The 17,638-nt window shown below is 36.7% G+C and overlaps 1 protein-coding gene across 7 annotated transcripts in view; it reads right to left on the bottom strand.

The window, feature by feature from the left end:
- Positions 1 to 17,638, bottom strand: part of LOC105381839 (dual 3',5'-cyclic-AMP and -GMP phosphodiesterase 11) — a 158,643-nt gene that overhangs the window by 64,038 nt on the left and 76,967 nt on the right. For 3 of the 7 annotated variants that reach the window (XM_048623129.1, XM_048623134.1, XM_048623136.1), the window contains one exon: positions 14,528 to 14,817. The exons of 2 other annotated variants lie outside the window; for them this stretch is intronic. In XM_048623129.1, coding sequence (XP_048479086.1) covers positions 14,528 to 14,660 — 133 coding nt within the window. In that variant the 5' untranslated portion in view covers positions 14,661 to 14,817. Of the gene's footprint in view, positions 1 to 9,735; positions 9,997 to 14,527; positions 14,818 to 17,638 lie in introns of all 7 variants that reach the window. 2 more of the 7 variants (XM_048623143.1, XM_048623148.1) reach the window with 2 other exon arrangements.

Here is a 17,638-nt window from a genome sequence, read left to right as displayed (position 1 = left end):
AATTTAATCGTGTCCCAAGGTACAAAAAAGCAATATTTAACCATAATTTAAATATATTTATTTTTAATTAATAGGAATCTCTCAGATAATTGCCATGTCATAAAATTAAATAACTGAAAAGTTATACGTGACATCCATGTCTTTATTTTGAGCATGCCTCAATGAGATAAAGCAACACAAAAAACTATACAAAAGCTACTTTTGACTCCAAAAAACTTCATATTGTCTTCACTACACACTCGATGCTGGTATGATCACGAGACTCACTAGTTTTGCCAAGCGAGTAAAATACTATGCCTAGGGTAGAATTTGAATGTGTTTATTTAGCCGGTTTTTAAAATACAATCAATGTCCCGAGGTACAAGCGTCCCAAGGTACGTTACGTTACCCTATAGGTTAAAACGGATAAATTACACAACCCTTCCGAAATGTCAATGTAATTTGTATTCAGAAAGTGTCCGCCCTAAACGTGATATGATAGCTTATCGATGAAGTTTAGAGAGCATTGCCCTCACATGTAACCAACCAATACAATGTTGGTACCAACCGAATAGAATATACGGGCATATAAACCAGGGCAGTTTGTGTAGGAAAGAGAAAATGTTTTATTTAGTCTTGAGAATTCTACACACGTATACACTTTTGATATGACGAAGATTTCGTTGTGATGTGAGTTATTTATGATTTACTATTGAAGTGACATGTAATGTACATGTAGATGAAGGTACGAGATTTCTGATTTCAGTCATCATTGTTATTAATACACATACATATCTAACTCATTCTCAACTCTAGGGCTCAATTATTAATCTGGGTGAATTTAATTTACACGTAGATAATATAGGAAATAATTTAGATGCTGGCGTCGTCTGAATATTAGTGGATAAATGATAAATTAACAGCATCAAATTTATACTTCGCGCAACACGGGAAGTGGCATGGCAGGAAAGGGTCGCGTATCGAAATTATCGCAGGCCATCTACTCGCCATATTACGAGGGCTACACCGAAAAGATCGGGAATAGAATACTTAGGAATAAATTAGAGTGAAACCTTTTTGGTGTATCAAATGTAGTGTTTTTTCAAACATAATTCCATTTTCGAATTTTAAAAAAAGTAAAAAATAAAAGAGTATTGACCATTTGAATTTGACAAGTCGGTGTAAAAAATGGAGCTTACGCGGGAACATTTCCGTGCAATAATTTTTCACAACTTTCGTCGAGGTTTATCTCAAGAACAATGTCTCGCCGAGCTTGTTTCTATTTATAAACTTGAAGCACCAAGTAAAACGACTATATATCGTTGGTATTCTGAGTTTCGCCGTGGACGTTCCTCTCTTACCACAGTCCCTTCTACTGGTCGGCCAAAAACAGCGGTAACACAAGATAACATCGATGCTGTACGCCAGTTAATAAAAGAAGATAGACATGTGACATACGAGCAGATTCGGGCTTCTCTCAGCATTGGTATGACAGCCATTCAAACCATTTTACATGAAGAACTGGGTGTCAAGAAGTTAGTTTCGCGCTGGGTGCCCCACCGTTTGACCGAGGAACAAAAGTCGGCTCGTGTTAATTGGTGTCAATCTGCTCTGCAACGGTTCCATGGAGGCAGTTCAAATGCTGTCTACAATATCGTCTCTGGTGATGAATCGTGGATTTATTCATATGAGCCCGAAAGAAAACATCAATCGGCAGTTTGGGTCTTCGAAGGTGAGGTCAAGCCAACAAAAGTTATTCGCTCACGCAGCGTGTCGAAAAAAATGGTCGCTTCGTTTGTATCGAAAACTGGCCATGTGGCTACGATTCCATTACAAGAACAAAGGACGGTGATTAGCTGTGCTGATTGGTACACAACAGTTTGTTTGCCGGAAGTCGTAAGAGAACTTCGTAAAACTAACCCGAATCGTCGTATAATCCTTCACCACGATAATGCAAGCTCTCATACCGCTCGCAAAACAAGAACGTTTTTAAATATGGAAAACGTGGAGTTGATGGACCATCCTCCGTATAGCCCTGATCTGAGCCCCAATGATTATTTTACATTTCCAAGAATTAAAGATATGCTACGTGGTCAACGGTTTAGCGGCCCAGAAGAGGCGGTCGAAGCTTACAAATCAGCTGTTTTGACAGTATCCACTTCAGACTGGAATTACTGTTTCAATGATTGGTTTAATCGAATGAAAAAGTGCATTGAATGTCACGGAGACTACTTTGAAAAACAATAAAAGTAAATAATATTATGATATCTTTGTACTTTTTTCTATTCCCGATCATTTCCGTAACGGCAAAAGACCGTTGCACCGCCAGCTTACACAACACAACACTTTATTTACGAAGTGAGCACAACTGGTCGGAGTCACGTACGTCCAAGTAATTTCATTTAGTTCGAGTGCACGGGTAAATTGAAAATGGAATTAGCACTTCGCCGGCTACAATGTCTCGGGGGGCATGCACGTGGTCCACGGGTAAGTTCAAAAATCCGATTCCACGCAACAACGTAGGTACGGGGCGACTTTGTAACGACATGTGTGCATCGGTGCCTAGGTATTACCTATTCTATTCTATTCTCATAGCTGATAGGGGGCGAAGTTCTTGAATGTAGGTCTCTCGAGTTGAACCTTTGTACATATCCCCTTAATTTAAGCTCAGCCAGCCTAGCTCCCGAGTAAACTGGAGTAGCAAGCCTAGGTGTTGCATAGGCGCTCCTTTGGTCAAAGAAAATAATACTTCTCTATGATTTGAAGACATACGGTGCGGGATTTGACAGCGCTAAGCACGTTTTACCAAATTAAAATACCGTAATAATATAAAAAATCTGAGGTTAATAATAATAATGTGTATCTGCCTATAGATAAATTCAGAGTTATTCCCATCATACCCACAGAATTCAAAAGTAAAACTAATCGAAAGTAAAGTCGCGAGTCGTGACAGTTTTACGCAGGACTACCGTAATTATATTTGACTAGCTGTGCCCGCGAGCTTCGCTTCGCCTTAAAAAGTTTTCCCGTGGGAATTCTGATAAAAAGTAGCCTATGTTCTTTCTCAGGGTCTAGACCATATGTATACCAAATTTCATTCAAATCCGTTCAGTAGTTTTGGCGTGAAAGAGTAACAGACAGACAGACAGACAGACAGACAGACAGACAGAAAGACAGACAGACACAGTTACTTTCACATTTATAATATTAGTTAGGATTAGGATTAGGATGTAATTCGGTTTGAATACTAATATTAATGGTGCCGTAATAATTATCACCATTCAAACAATTTCAAGATCTAGAAAAATAAGACAATACGCTTGCGTTTGAGTTCCCTATTCGAATAGCCCTAATGTAGGTAAGTCTGTAGCTGACTTCACCACAAAAAATTAAGATAAAAGTCACGGATATAATATTAAGTGATAAAAAGTTAAAGCCATAATGACTTGATAATATAAGTACCCTTTTTATCCGTATGTTTCAACAACCACTCAATTAATGATTGTATTTAATAAGATTATGAAACTGATTATTTTGTTATGAAATCAACAACGCATGACAAGGTATGTTTCCTATAGATCTATTATAATTATGATATGATACAGTAAAGTCCAAGTGTTTCTAATGATTGATAAACAACAATCTCTGCAAGTGTTTTTTATCATATTTTATGGCATTTGTAATAATTACAATTATTGTTTCTGATGTTATCGGTCTGTTATTTTTCCATTCTCTTAAATATAGACTAGGTAAAATTTTAGATTTTCATACCAAGAAATCAAACAATAGTGAGAGTACAGTCAATCTATAAAGTCAAGAAAACGAAAATGGATCCTAACTATTTTTTTAGGGTATTAAATACCTTACATGACAAAAATAAAATACTGATTATAAAACAGAACATTAGTAGATAACTGAGAGTGAGAAAAATCTGTACAAAATCGCACTCTTTTATTTTCATGATTTTATAGATTGACTGTGAGGGGTCACTCTCTAAAACGAAAAACGATGTTTCGGAGCGATGCTGCGCGAGCCACGACTCTATCTATTTGTATTAAACATGACATTACTCTTTCGTTCGTTTTTCGTGAGAATAGAGTAACCCTTCTGTAGCTACGTAAGTGACCTACGTCACACCCGAAGCGCACGGCTGCAAGTTCGTTCAACCACTATTTCTGTCCCGGCGATTTAGTTTAAAAACAGAAGCATAACAGGGTTCATCGTCTGCCATCCCACTTTGTTCTTACATCAGCTTTGGGATGAGATCTTACTTGCTTTACGTAATTTTTTGAGTCGTGGTGGCGTAACGGGAAAAACGCGTCTGCTCTCTTTCGGGGGTTCGAATACTGCGATTTACCAATGAATTCTTGAGAAATATATAACTATAACAAATTTTAAATGTGCAAATTGTAATCTTATGTCTTGTACAATTTTTTATACAATATTTTTGGTTGCACACAATAAAATGTATAGATGGCGCCAAGGTTCCTACTTGGTTCTAATTCAAGACGCATCACACAGGTCAAGCCACTGTTTCAAGAAAAATAACTCTATTTCAGTTGTAAAATTGCTTTCAGTGGACGAGTTTGCCCGTATTATCCGTGCTATAACCTAGAGGTAGCTTTATGATCAAGAAGACGATAACATGCGGGAATAGATTTGTTTATGAAGTCATAAAAGTGTACCATAATCCCTTCTTTTACAGCTACATGTAGATATACGTCGACATAAGACATCATTTACAATTAGCGGCGAGATATTAACGTAGAGCAAAAATTAGGATTGTTATAAGTTTTATCTGGGCCTCGATGTGTGTGTCATTGTTAGCTTTTTAGGGTTCCGTAGCCAAAATGGCAAAAACGGAACCCTTATAGTTTCGTCATGTCCGTCTGTCCGTCTGTCCGTCTGTCACAGCCGATTTACTCGGAAACTATAAGTACTACAGTGATGAAATTTGATGGGAATATGTGTTGTATGAACCGCTACAAAAATATGACACTAAATAGTAAAAAAAAGAATTGGGGGTGGGGCCCCCCATACATGTAACTGAGGGATGAAATTTTTTTTTTCGATGTACATACCCGTGTGGGGTATCAATGGAAAGGTCTTTTAAAATGATATAAAGTTTTCTAAAAAACATTTTTCTTAAAGTGAACGGTTTTTGAGATATCAGCTCTCAAAGTCGTAAAAAGTATGTCCCCCCCCTCTATTTTTATAACTACGGGGTATAAAATTCTAAAAAAAATAGAGGTGATGCATGCTAATTAACTCTTTCAACGATTTTTGGTTTGATCAAAGTATCTCTTATAGTTTTTGAGATAGGTTGATTTAAGCTACGGAACCCTTTGTGCGCAAGCCCGACTCGCACTTGGCCGGTTTTTTAAGATTGCCTTGATCAGGAGTTCTTAGGCATGTTCCATCAATATCAGTTCAGCCGACGACAGTTATTGTCCTACCGGCGTCGGGTCTCTCCACCCAACGAAAACCCATGTTTCCTCTTTACTTTAAACGTATCGATAGCATAACTGATGGTGACTTTTTGTGTTTAATGTAAATATGACCAACGAAGTAGGAAAAGCGTTTTCTAGAAGGTCTATGTCACCTATAGCACAGTAACCAAGCCCAGAGGTCTCCTCGGTAACTATTTAGATAGACAGAATCATGGCTATGGTAAAACGAAACTTCTTCGAAAGCATCAATAACGTATCAAACGAAGCGGCTAGCAGCAACAAACAGAGTGTCGCGATGAAGGCTATAAATTTTACAAAGCTATTGTATTGTGAGTTCCGAGAGATTAAATAACAAAAGGAGAAACACAATACGGGGGTCATCTGTCTACCGCTGTCAGTGCTTTTAGGAATTTTAGTGAATACCCAACTAACACCGTAGCGTTAAAAAAACTCTCATATAACTTGTATAAGGGTTCCATTCGAAAATTAAAGTGTTAAGACATAGCTGTATAAGAGTGTAGGAGAGTGCTCTAACTCACTTATAACCACGAAAGAGGCCCACGATTTTGAGAGTAAAGGCTTTAGAAAGTCTGTAAAACGGTGTCATTGAAGTGTTTAAGTTATAGAAAGCCTGTAGTACGGTGTCATTGAAGTGCTAAAGTTACTATAGAAGAGCGTTTAATCACTCTCAGCTAGAACTTTTACCGGTATAGTTGTAGTTGTAGAATGGTTATTTGACTCCCTGACTCTTATTTGTTTGGTAAAAAAGGGTTAAGTGAGTATGTTACCGTTTTTCGAATAACCTTTTACCATACAAGTTGTATGTCTTTGAAAATAATAGTGTCAACAGCAATCATACGCGACAGTATTAGAGTGACAGTATTGATCATGACTAAATAACAGTAAATATAATATATTAACTTGACTTAACACGTTTTGTGAATTGAATATAATATGCCATTGTAATTTTACTGTAATGTATACCATATTTCCCACCTCAATTTTAATGCGCTCCGAATTTATTAAGGATTTCAAATGAAACATAAGTAAATATAAAACAGATGACTCAATTTCGTATTTTTTTGTATCCTTGCTGTATGTCCATTAGTTTCATTAATCGATTGGCATGACTGGAATGACAAAATTCACATAAATAAGTAAGTATTTTAAAGCAAAATATTGTTTATCCCAGCAATTTATAGGTTAGGTCGCCAATGCAAATGGCGAACTTACATTTAAGACATATAGACTCACCTAAGTCATCTATTACACTTTTTGAAATAGAACACCCTTAGCCAAGGGTATTATGCAGTCTTAGTCGATCCGCACAGTCTTGCTCAACACCGTTACTTTTACAGTCTGCTTGCCTAACGCAATAAGCGTAAGTTAAGTTAACCTTAAAGATTAAAACTGCATTGTTGAGTTTTCCAACACTGTAAGAATCTTGTCTTACTGCACTCTTGACAAAATCTCTTTTATAACCAATTCCTGCAGCCTAAATTCAATATGACACCTAAAGATTTATATGAGTATTAAAGGAAACCACTTAACAACCATAAGTGTTAACAGGTGTCAGTGAGCACTCTTGTATAGCTTTAGGTTCTAGAAACAGTTTAAACCTATAACATCTTAATTATAATTGCTTTGACTAATACCATTTTAACACTTAAACCTGCTTTTAACACTAATTTCATTTGTTAACTCATCTTTATCGCTTTATGTTAGAACTGAGATAATTATAACACAGTTATACAGGTTAAAGTTATAAAAATAGCTGTAACTGAGGGTAAAATGTTTGTTGGGTACCTATAGGTACTACGGCTAGTGAGAGCAGGCTAGCATTCAGGAAAGTCGAACAATATTGTATGAATTTATTTATAGCGTACCCTCCAGCCATATACTCATATGTACCCCAGGATAGGCCAAAGTGAGCACCCACTTCAGTAGAGGTTACGATAGGGCTATTCAAGTAAAAAAGGAATTAATGCCTTATGGCCGGTGTGCGTAGGCCATTGATCGACATTTATAAAAAAATAATAAGGTCTCATCCATTTATGACATGACATTTATGACACATTTTAAGAAATTTTAAAAAACTACTATTTTTTATTATTTTTTGTAGGTATTTTTGTAGTTTTCTATTCGTATTGGTTTTGACCATGGCATACAGGATCATGAGATATCAAAATCTGCTTTAAAATTTATTATAAGAACAATTACTTTGTTGTTAAAAAATCAAACCTAAAACCGTGAATCGTAAAATTCAAGCGACAATATACTGCAAAAACCTTTAAAAGGTTTATATGTACAAAATTGTATAACATGTATACGTCCATTTGCGTCAATGTGACGCAATAAGGCACAACTGGTGAGGATATTGTAATTCATAAAATATAACAATAAATACTCTCAATAATTTATTCACAATATTACTAATTTATAATCAGTTCGGTAAAAAAATATATGTTCAGTATTATACGTGAACTATAGTTATTCGATAAAACCTGACTGAAATAAAAAAAAATGTATGTAAGGGAGGACACGCAAAATAGGTAGTATTCACTCTCAAGAGGGTCACTACAGCTTACAAAAAACGAACGAACGAGTGCTGTGATGCAAACGAGTGAACGAGTGCTAACCATCAGTTTTCCGTAAGCAACAGTGACCCCCCAGAACCAGAGTGCCTTTCGTTGTTGCCAATCAAAAAGAGCATTGCCTGAAGTTGTTTTATGGTAGAACCACTCCAAGTATAAAGTATTATATCTCTTGGCTGATGGCCCATGTAAATCTCTGAAGCAGACGGGTAAAGTTTCTACTGAAGCCACTTAGTTAAAAGCAACAATAAAACTATTCCAGAGGGGAGCAAACGGAGATAAACTATATTCATAGGGATCGTGCTAAATCTGGCAAAAAAACCCTCTGCATTACATAAAAAATGCCAGGCGTTTGAAAGGATATGATCGTCTTAGTTGTAGTTATGTATGTCTCTGTTTTCATTTTTAAATATTGAACTATTGTGTATTTGATTCTCAATAACGAGGGGCTAGCACAATATTTCATTTCGAAATTAAGTTAAAGTTTAAATTATTGGAATAAACCGTAATCGTAATAATATTATAAATGCGAAAGTAACTGTGTCTGTCTGTCTGTTAATCTTTCACGCCAAAACTACTGAACAGATTTGAATGAAATTTACTATACTTATGGTCTAGCTAGACCCTGAGAAAGAACATAGGCTACTTTTTATCCCGGAATTCCCACGGGTAAACTTTTTAAGGCAAAGCGAAGCTCGCGGGAACAGCTAGTTAAAAATAAGTATAAATTTTCTGTGTGACAGTGTCAACGAGACATACATTCATACACCGCATTCCTGATCCACTAAACGGAGGGATCGGTGGACCGCCTAAAAAGAGAGAAATGCGGAATAACGGTTTTAAGGGTGACAGGAATGGGACCTTGTTTGTTTCTGACAAGGATAAATAACTAGCCATTAGCCGTCAGCCGATGAGGACTGGACAAGTTTAACAGTTCAACTCTACATATAACCGTTGGATTATAGAGTTAAGTAGCAAAGCAGCGTCCATAAATCGTATGTATACGACCCATAAATTACATACCAATTTAAGATTTTTTTGTATTATGGACGCGTGATATCAGGGATAGTTCTATATACTGTCTGGTGCACTGGTCCAGAATATTGATTTTCTTTGTGCACGACTGAAGAACATGAAATTGTAAGTCTTCTATTTTTATAAACTGACATGATCTTTATTGATATAACGAGAATAACGCTATTTACACCACATTTCTCACTTCGCAAGCAAAAAGTGTAAATACAAATGAAATTGTTGACCTGCAGTTAGCATTCAAATAACCAACAAATGTAAATATATAATGTACACACATATTTAACCAACTTTTAAAAATAGCACCGCGTTACTTAGGGACTGACACAGAGAATATCACTTCAGTATTGCTTGGATAACAAAAAGTGTCGCTAACAGCTATTCCATACCAGAGCCACTTGTGAAAAGCCAATTTCTCGATAAGGCAAAAATAACAGAAGTTATGACATCAAACGCCCACATACGATTCAGGACGGATGACCGATTCCGATCCTTTGCGATCCTGATCCATAAAATAGTAAAAGTATAATATAAGTACCTAGTACTTTTATTTTTAAATTTTACACATCTCACAAAATATTCTTTTTTTGAGGACTATGGATTAGGAGCGCATAGATAGGATATCAGACAACATAACCTGCGAACGCAGAAGCAAAAACATTAATCCTGAGCATACGTACTTTTCTTGTGGTGCAGACATGATCCGTGGAGGCGACACATGCTCGCCGCTTGCCCCATGCGGGCGCTAGCTCCTCCGTAACTCCATCGACCACCAGGGGGCGCCACTCCACTACATCATCGGAACGAAACGTCTCTCACACAACAATATCACTGTCACTGGCAACACTAGATAATGGTATCCGCAAGTTCTCAGTTCACATAGTTCGTCTGTCGAGGTTTGTGGTTGAGCGATTTGTACTAGCTGTTCGTTTATGCTAAGTCTGTGTCATGTGGTAATGATGAGTGTACACAACGTAATAACATCAGTATGTTTAGGTGTTTCATGCAGAACAATCACAGGTTCCTAGGAAACAAAATGAAATTAAAAACGAAATTGACGTCTTTTTCTGCAGAAATTAAAATTATGCAAAAACAAAACGTGTAACAGATTTAAATATTATTAGAAGCGATACAAATACAGTGGTTTGTTTGATTGGTAAAAACAAACGTTTGTGTCAGCGCAGGTGTCGATCGCAGATTTAATCTTTATCACGTAATTTTCACGTTTTTAATTTTAATTCTATTCATAATGCTAATGATGATGTCAGTAAATGTATCGATACTTGGGTACTATAAAATTGGATATAAATAAATGTAATAGGAAAATAACGGCATCGCGCTTATGTAATATACCTAATATGTATTCATGTTTGTTTAAAAAATTACTCGATAGCGAATTGGGCTTTTTTAATAACCTTGGGTAAGTAAGTACATAGACACAGCATTTCAGTTCCATTGCATGTGAAATTGTGAATGCACAATTTTATCATATCCCTAATAGAGAAAAGTATTTTCTCTATATTTTTCTCTTCTAATTTTTGAGTTAATTAGACTACATTTAGATCTCTGCCATTTTATGACAACAGACTGGTAGACGCCACGTCTCATGACTACCCTGATTTATTCGCCAAACGAAATTCAACCACAATTTTTGACAAACTGCTCTAATTCCTTAGTAACAGGATACTGAAGTTTTTACACCGAAATTTCCTGACAAGTCATTTATTTAGTCTCGGGGAAGTTGCCAGTTTCAGAACTAATTGGATGAAGCTTTTTGTAGTTTGCCTTATCTGGCCCGTTAAACAACAATTAAAACGTATGTTTATGTATAGGTATACCTACTCTCCTTCTGTATAATAATGTGAGACTCTTTGTTCCATAATATTTTTCGTGGAACGTGCTCCTTCCAGTATACATTTTGGATTTGGATTGAGTTTGATTCAGTTTGACTACAACTTATGGGTTCAGAAAGAAGTCTACAAAGTGCCTCTCACCAAAACCACAACTATCTTCGCAACGCAAGTCAAAAGTCATGACAAATGATGACGATCAAGACTCTTTAAAGACAATTTAGAACAAATGGACGAAGCGGCGTGGGCCCACCTCGGGCCTACCTACCATTGTTTAAAGTGCCATTTACCAGACCATTACAGCTCAAATGCAAACACAAATTGTAATTAATGACTGCGATTCGTGATTCATTAAAGCCTACACCCTGATCAAGTGGGAGGTTTCAGCCGAGGGTGAACGAATGTCACTCCTATCTCATTGAATTTAAGGACAAAAATGTTGGTTCAAAGGATCGAAAATGTTGGTTGAGCTTTGAAGAGACATTTCTAGTGATGAAAGTTTGGGAAGTAATGGAATTGTTTAAATAATTTACAAGATTGAGGCAGGAAGTGGTAGAAAGTTACAAGGGCTTACTTGGATGGATGTAATCTGAAATGAGGCCATCTGTCAAAGATAGGAAGTACATCTATGTATGTAGATGATCTGGCATTAATATAAGCCAAAGTACAGGCATGTAGATAGAAGATATCAGAATATTAAACAATTGGTAGTGACAATGCCAACGGTAATGGCCAACACATAATGTTTTCTTTGGAAGGCATGTATCGTTGGTTGTCTGATAATTATGGAATAGTTATATTCTAGATCCTTATTCGGAAATCGATAATACTCGTACCTACTTACTAGACTCATTACTAGAATGGAGCCAGTGTAATACTCAACACTTTAGGTGTTAGGTACATTAATTAAAGCCTACTCTAATTCAATTCCCAATCAGTGTTAAATCGCAATAGCTCCCCAAGATTTATTTCTTCCACATAAATGCGTTTAAATATACAAGATACTACAGCTGAGAGAAAAATAATAGTAACAGTAAGTTTGATTAATATAATTTCCAGTTTACAAAGTATAGATATGAATACAAATCATCCGCCCCAGAAGAAGGAAGATCCCTACGACAAAGAAAAAGGAACCATGAATAATTCAAATTGCGAATCGGACGCCAAAAGTTCTGAATGTGAGAACTGATTGCACTGTTCAAAGTTGCAGTTTACGACTTTCGGAAATACCTACTTCCTACAAGTTAATCAACGCAGACTTGCCAACCGATATAACGCCTTCAGGCACTTTTGCTACTCTCTGAATATAATACCGGCGACGACAAGGTAACGCAATCTGCTAAAACCTATCGAGAATACTAAACGATTTCTACCTACATTTTTAAGAAAAATCCGGACGTTTTTCATCAACGCGACAGTAATAAAATGCCGGATCTAAATGCGAGATGGAAAAATTCTCTCGCTGAACGAAATTTTAAATTAAAACTGCGATGAATAATAACTGTGTTAATAATGTTTGACTACAATTGAATAGGAATCAGCTGGTAATTTAGATCAATTTACGTGCAAGCGACTTCCACAGGAAAGAGTTATCCAATCAAGCTAATAAAATTAAAGTACCTTTAATTGATAAAGATAGGCGATCAGAGGAGTTGATTTTATGACATTTGTAACTGGACAAGAACTAGAACTACTCTATGCGGTGCCGACTGCCGGCCACTCGAGTTAATAGTGTGAAGAGGAGTAATGACGGTAATGATGAGGATGTGGGCAGAACATGTAGGTACCTTGTACGTGGCCAGCCAGGAAATGCAATCTAACACAAGTCATTTATTCACAAAAAACAATTCAAAATCAATGTTCAAAAGCTTTTATAGGAAACACAAAAAAGTCATCAAGCCAAATAAAATACTTTATACGGAGCATGTTGTAGCCTCGAGTTTTGAGGATGAATGCATTAATAGGCGACTGCCTGTTACAACCATTGCAACGATAAACTAATCTTGAACTTGGACAATGGATTTAATCAAACAGAAAAAGCAGATTTGAAGTGAACTCTACTACTCAAAAGATTTGGCCTGAAGACTGCACTTTCTTCTCATCGGAAAAGCAGACCAAAAGGACTGGAAAGATAGAATTTATAAATTACGTCTGGTGTTCAGTAATGACTTGAAATCGACGTTGTTTTGCTTATAATCGCTCGAGCCAAGCTCCTGGCTTGCTTACTGAGCCTTTAGCTCTTATAAGAATCGTCATAGGGTTTATTCTGTATAGTGCAAAAGGCATAGTTGCAGTGATGCTAGTAACCAGTTGTTCCGTGGTCGTCGCGGAATGCCACCGCAAGGTCGGGTTCGTTCATCGGCCGGAGCCATCCGTGATTTGTAGACGACGCGCCAGCCATGATACCCTGGTAGCGACACTACTTTTGATTGCGAACTTCTTAATAGAATCATTCATTTCTGCTGATATTTTATGTTTATCTAATTTTGTAATCATGATAATGATAAGTTTACATGACAAGATGAGTAATGGGATAATATTATGTTAATTAACCCTACTGTTATTATACTGTTGCATAGAACACCCAAATGTGATGATTTGAGCATGCATAAAACGTTTTCGATATTTGGACGTATCGCTCACATCATACTTTTGAAACCTACCAAATTTAAAACATCGGCCTACGAATCACGCAAGGGAAGATTACATAGTCCCTGAGGTCATTACTAATAAAGTGCACCCACATTAGGTTATAGAACATGCGGTGAATATCGATAACACAGTACAAGGAAAACCTTCGTCAAAGGACAAGGCCCTAGGACTATAATATGTAAGTAACGACATCCTGATCGGCCTCCATTTTATATCTCATAGATTATGTAAGACTTCAAATATTGAAGGCTACGATGATGGCAACAAAATAGGTTTAAAAAAATATATAATAAGATAGTTAAATGCCTCCTTTGTTTTTCGTGAAATACTATTTACAGTTCCTTTTTTTGCCTATAGTGTAATCCCAGTAATCTAAAGGACGGGACCATCAATCATACAGTTATGCAAAACTTTCGAGAGGCACCGAAGACTTCGCTTATTAATCTTTCATCTCTTTGAAAGGGAGGAGACTTGGTCCAACGTGAAGATGGCATTCAAGGAAACAATAAATTTTCCGCAGCGTATTATAAAAACGTATTTCAATGTCAATCGAAGATAAAGGACGGCGAGGTATGAAACTTTTTTAATAAATACAGCAAAAATCATAAAAGGAAGTACGATATAAAGAGAGGGCGAGTTTTTACAACTAAGACAAAAGTAGGTTCGCGTTATATTTTGCCTTCTTTAAATTCTTCGCTCGTGTACACACAATGAGGAGATACTTCATTAAAATTCTTGTTGACAAGCGTCTGAAATGTGCTCTATTTTATTATTTTACTTTGTTAGCTTACCTAACCTTTTTCAGTAGGTATTATTTTATGGTAGATATTATGTATTACTAATTGAAACACACATAGAAAGCACTGACAATCATATTTGTTACTACGGACATCAGAAAAACGTCTACGCGATAAAAAACAACAAAAAAAACAAAACAAATAAAAAAGAAAAGAAAAAAGAAATACTATACCAAAACATTTTTTAACGAGTGGGCAATTCATCAATAATTTCCAAGGCGTGTGCGGAAGTGGCTTCTTCTTGCTGGCTCTGTGCGAATGAGCGCGGCGGCACCGCTCGGGGGCGCGGGACTGCTTCGTGAACATTCCGACCACTGACCACCACGTCACATCACTGCACAACACTAGTAGCCACTATTCACGGAACAACACTACGCGCGCCACTACAAGACCACTAATCACACGAAGCCATCACCCTCCCAGGGAAAGATTAAACTGGCGACACCGCGCCGCGCAAATGTCACTGCAAAGAAGAAAATAACAACTGTTGTAGAACGAAATATTGGAGTCCTCAAAATATGCGCTAAGTAATGAGTTGAGCGTTGATTATAATCGATAGTTTAAGTCTGATTCACGGTCCAACACAGATTCGCTTTTGCTCTCACTCGACTAGAAAGAAACAAAAATATTGAGCTCAGTAGTGGGAGTATGTACCAGAGTATAGTATTTCTTATTAATGAACTATTAAAAATAAAAAATGAAAGTAGAACGCTATTTGTTTTCGAATCCATTTGCGTCAAACACAACAGCTTGTTTTAATAGTGTTGGGCTACTTAGTTGAGAAATTTTAATCCAAGTTTATTAAGATCCATTATAGTCTTTTGAAGGACAAATTGATTGGAAGATGTCATAAACTAATAAGTTTTATTGAAATAACAAGGTAAAACAAGTGCAACCGGTTCCACCCGTTTCTCTAAATCACGTTGGATTCAACTGCCTATTGTATATTCAATTTAACCAATCTCAACGGTATTAAACAATGATTAAATAAATAGCTTCTTTAGTAAAACTGAAAAAACAATAGTGTGTTTACTTGAGTGTTAAATTACGATTGCTTTCGCTAGTCATTCAAGTTTGCCGAAAGGAAATAAACGACGTCTTATTCCAAAGCGTAATCTCGAGAGCACACCGCACTGCGAACGGGCAAATTGCTTAATTCTCAAAGCAAGCGGTGTATTGGGCCATCAGTTACCATTAGCATTCGGTCACAGACCGACTACTAAGGTCAAGGTGACCGTGATTGCAATGTATAGTGGTGTCGCTAGTGTATATAGGACGTTGGCATATGGCAAGGCCATCTGATCTTCCGTTTACTTTAATGCAGCTTTTGATAGTCACTGAGATATGCTGGGATGCAGTTTTCCTGACTAGTCGTGGTGTACTGACCTGATTTGTTTATAACTTCGTGATACATACAGTACAATATTTTATACAGGATAGCCAAAAAATCACAACTATAAAATTGTTGTAGGTATAAATAGGATGAAAAAGGTTCTAACGGCGCCCTGTTTGCAAATTTAAACTTCTCTCATCACAAGTTAGGTACCACAGCTTCATTACAGAAACATGTCAGGGCAAAACGCCTAGACGCACGCATTGGCCGTGGCTCAGCTGAGCAAGAAAAATCCAAGAGGACCTGAGTTAGTTAGATCCATATTCAGCTAACTGCTACGTCATCCGAAGCAAAAACGACACCCAGTGTGGTCTAAATATTAAGGGGGCATTTTTATAAAGATTTTGCTAACACATTTCTCTATTAACATTCGTTTATCGGATAAAATAAATAAGTTATCAATATCAACAGGAAAAAATGTATTTCGATACAAGTACAACATCGGTTACTTGCAATGCCTTTTGTGAAGTGTACACATATTTTTTACACATTTGCTCGCAATCCTTGACCAGCAATGCTTTAAAAGACATTGAAATGTTTTAATTTAAATAACGAAAAAGAATCACATTTCACATTTTGGCGAGTTCACTTAAAGCCTTCCTAACGACTTTTCAAAAGGCTTTTATCATATTCCACTTACAAATAATATAAACAGGAAACACATTAGATGAACTAATATTACGATAGAAAGAGTCAATATGGGATGAGTTGGTTTCCCCTTAAGTCGGCCTCGATGTTGCAACTACACAAGGAGTGGACGGAGATGGCTGTCGTCCACAAGTGGTGTACTTGGATGACTCATTTATACTAAGTACGGTTACCGGTTCGATGTGCACAAGTCTTGATTGGGATATACGGATGCTTGTATTTATAGCTGTCGCAGATTGTAAGAACCAGATTTATCAAGTGCGATAGGTACTTATACAAGGTAGTGTCCACATCGTAAGAAGCGTCATAAAATTTAGCGCTTATAGAAAAGAAATTCATTAGATTTTGTGTTCACAAAGTTGGCAAACTGAAACGTGATGTTCATTTAGATTTTTCCTTTAACCATTTGTGGTTGTATGAAACGTATGCATGTGATGCTGACCGCCGGGTGTGGGGGTGGCCGCAGGAGGGGTCAGCGCTCATTGAAGTGTGTTTCACGACTGAGGTCACGAGTCGACCTCTACAGGGAACGAGTTTAAAACATTGATTATTTTATGTATTTATGGATTTTGAGAATATACAAATACATGATGGAGTTAACATTATTTCGAAAAACTTTTGAATCTACTGGTCAAACTAAACAGCTTTGTTCAAAAAACCCTTAGACATGCACATTATTATTACACATATATTTTTCATCTATTTTTTTTGTTTCACTGTGTAATTTGAACGGGAGAGCGAAAAGAAGGAGGCCTACATCTAGCAGTATTTATAAGCAAAATGTAGTTTATGCATACACCAGATACTATCTTGCCAATATTTCTATTCACATAGTCTACGACTCTTTGTGAAGATAACTATGATGTACCTAAGCGAAACCTAACAAGTGCATCTTATTTCCACAACATAAAGAAATACATAATATATGCTCACGACTGTAATCCCCAAAGTGGTAGTCAGAGGTGACTCGCAAGCCGCCACCCGCTTTTTGCGGTACAAATATACACACGTTATAAGTCGGGAGCCGTATCGCCGTTTTTGAATGAGTACAATGCACTAAAGGTACACATATTGTACTTAAATTCATTATTTCTAAAGAATTCATTGGAACATGGCAGGATCCAAACCCACGTCCTCACGAATGAGAGCTGAAACACGACTCTTACGTGATAAGTGAATACGTATTATATCTCTTGCTTGCTATCATTGTGTATTCATTGGATTTAATTAAACAAAAAGAAAA

The sequence above is a fragment of the Plutella xylostella genome, chromosome 3 (genome assembly GCF_932276165.1).
Source record: "Plutella xylostella chromosome 3, ilPluXylo3.1, whole genome shotgun sequence".
NCBI classification, from domain to species: Eukaryota; Metazoa; Arthropoda; class Insecta; order Lepidoptera; family Plutellidae; genus Plutella; species Plutella xylostella.
The sequence above is the reverse complement of the archived record's forward strand: the minus strand, read 5'-3'. Positions and strand labels throughout refer to the sequence as shown.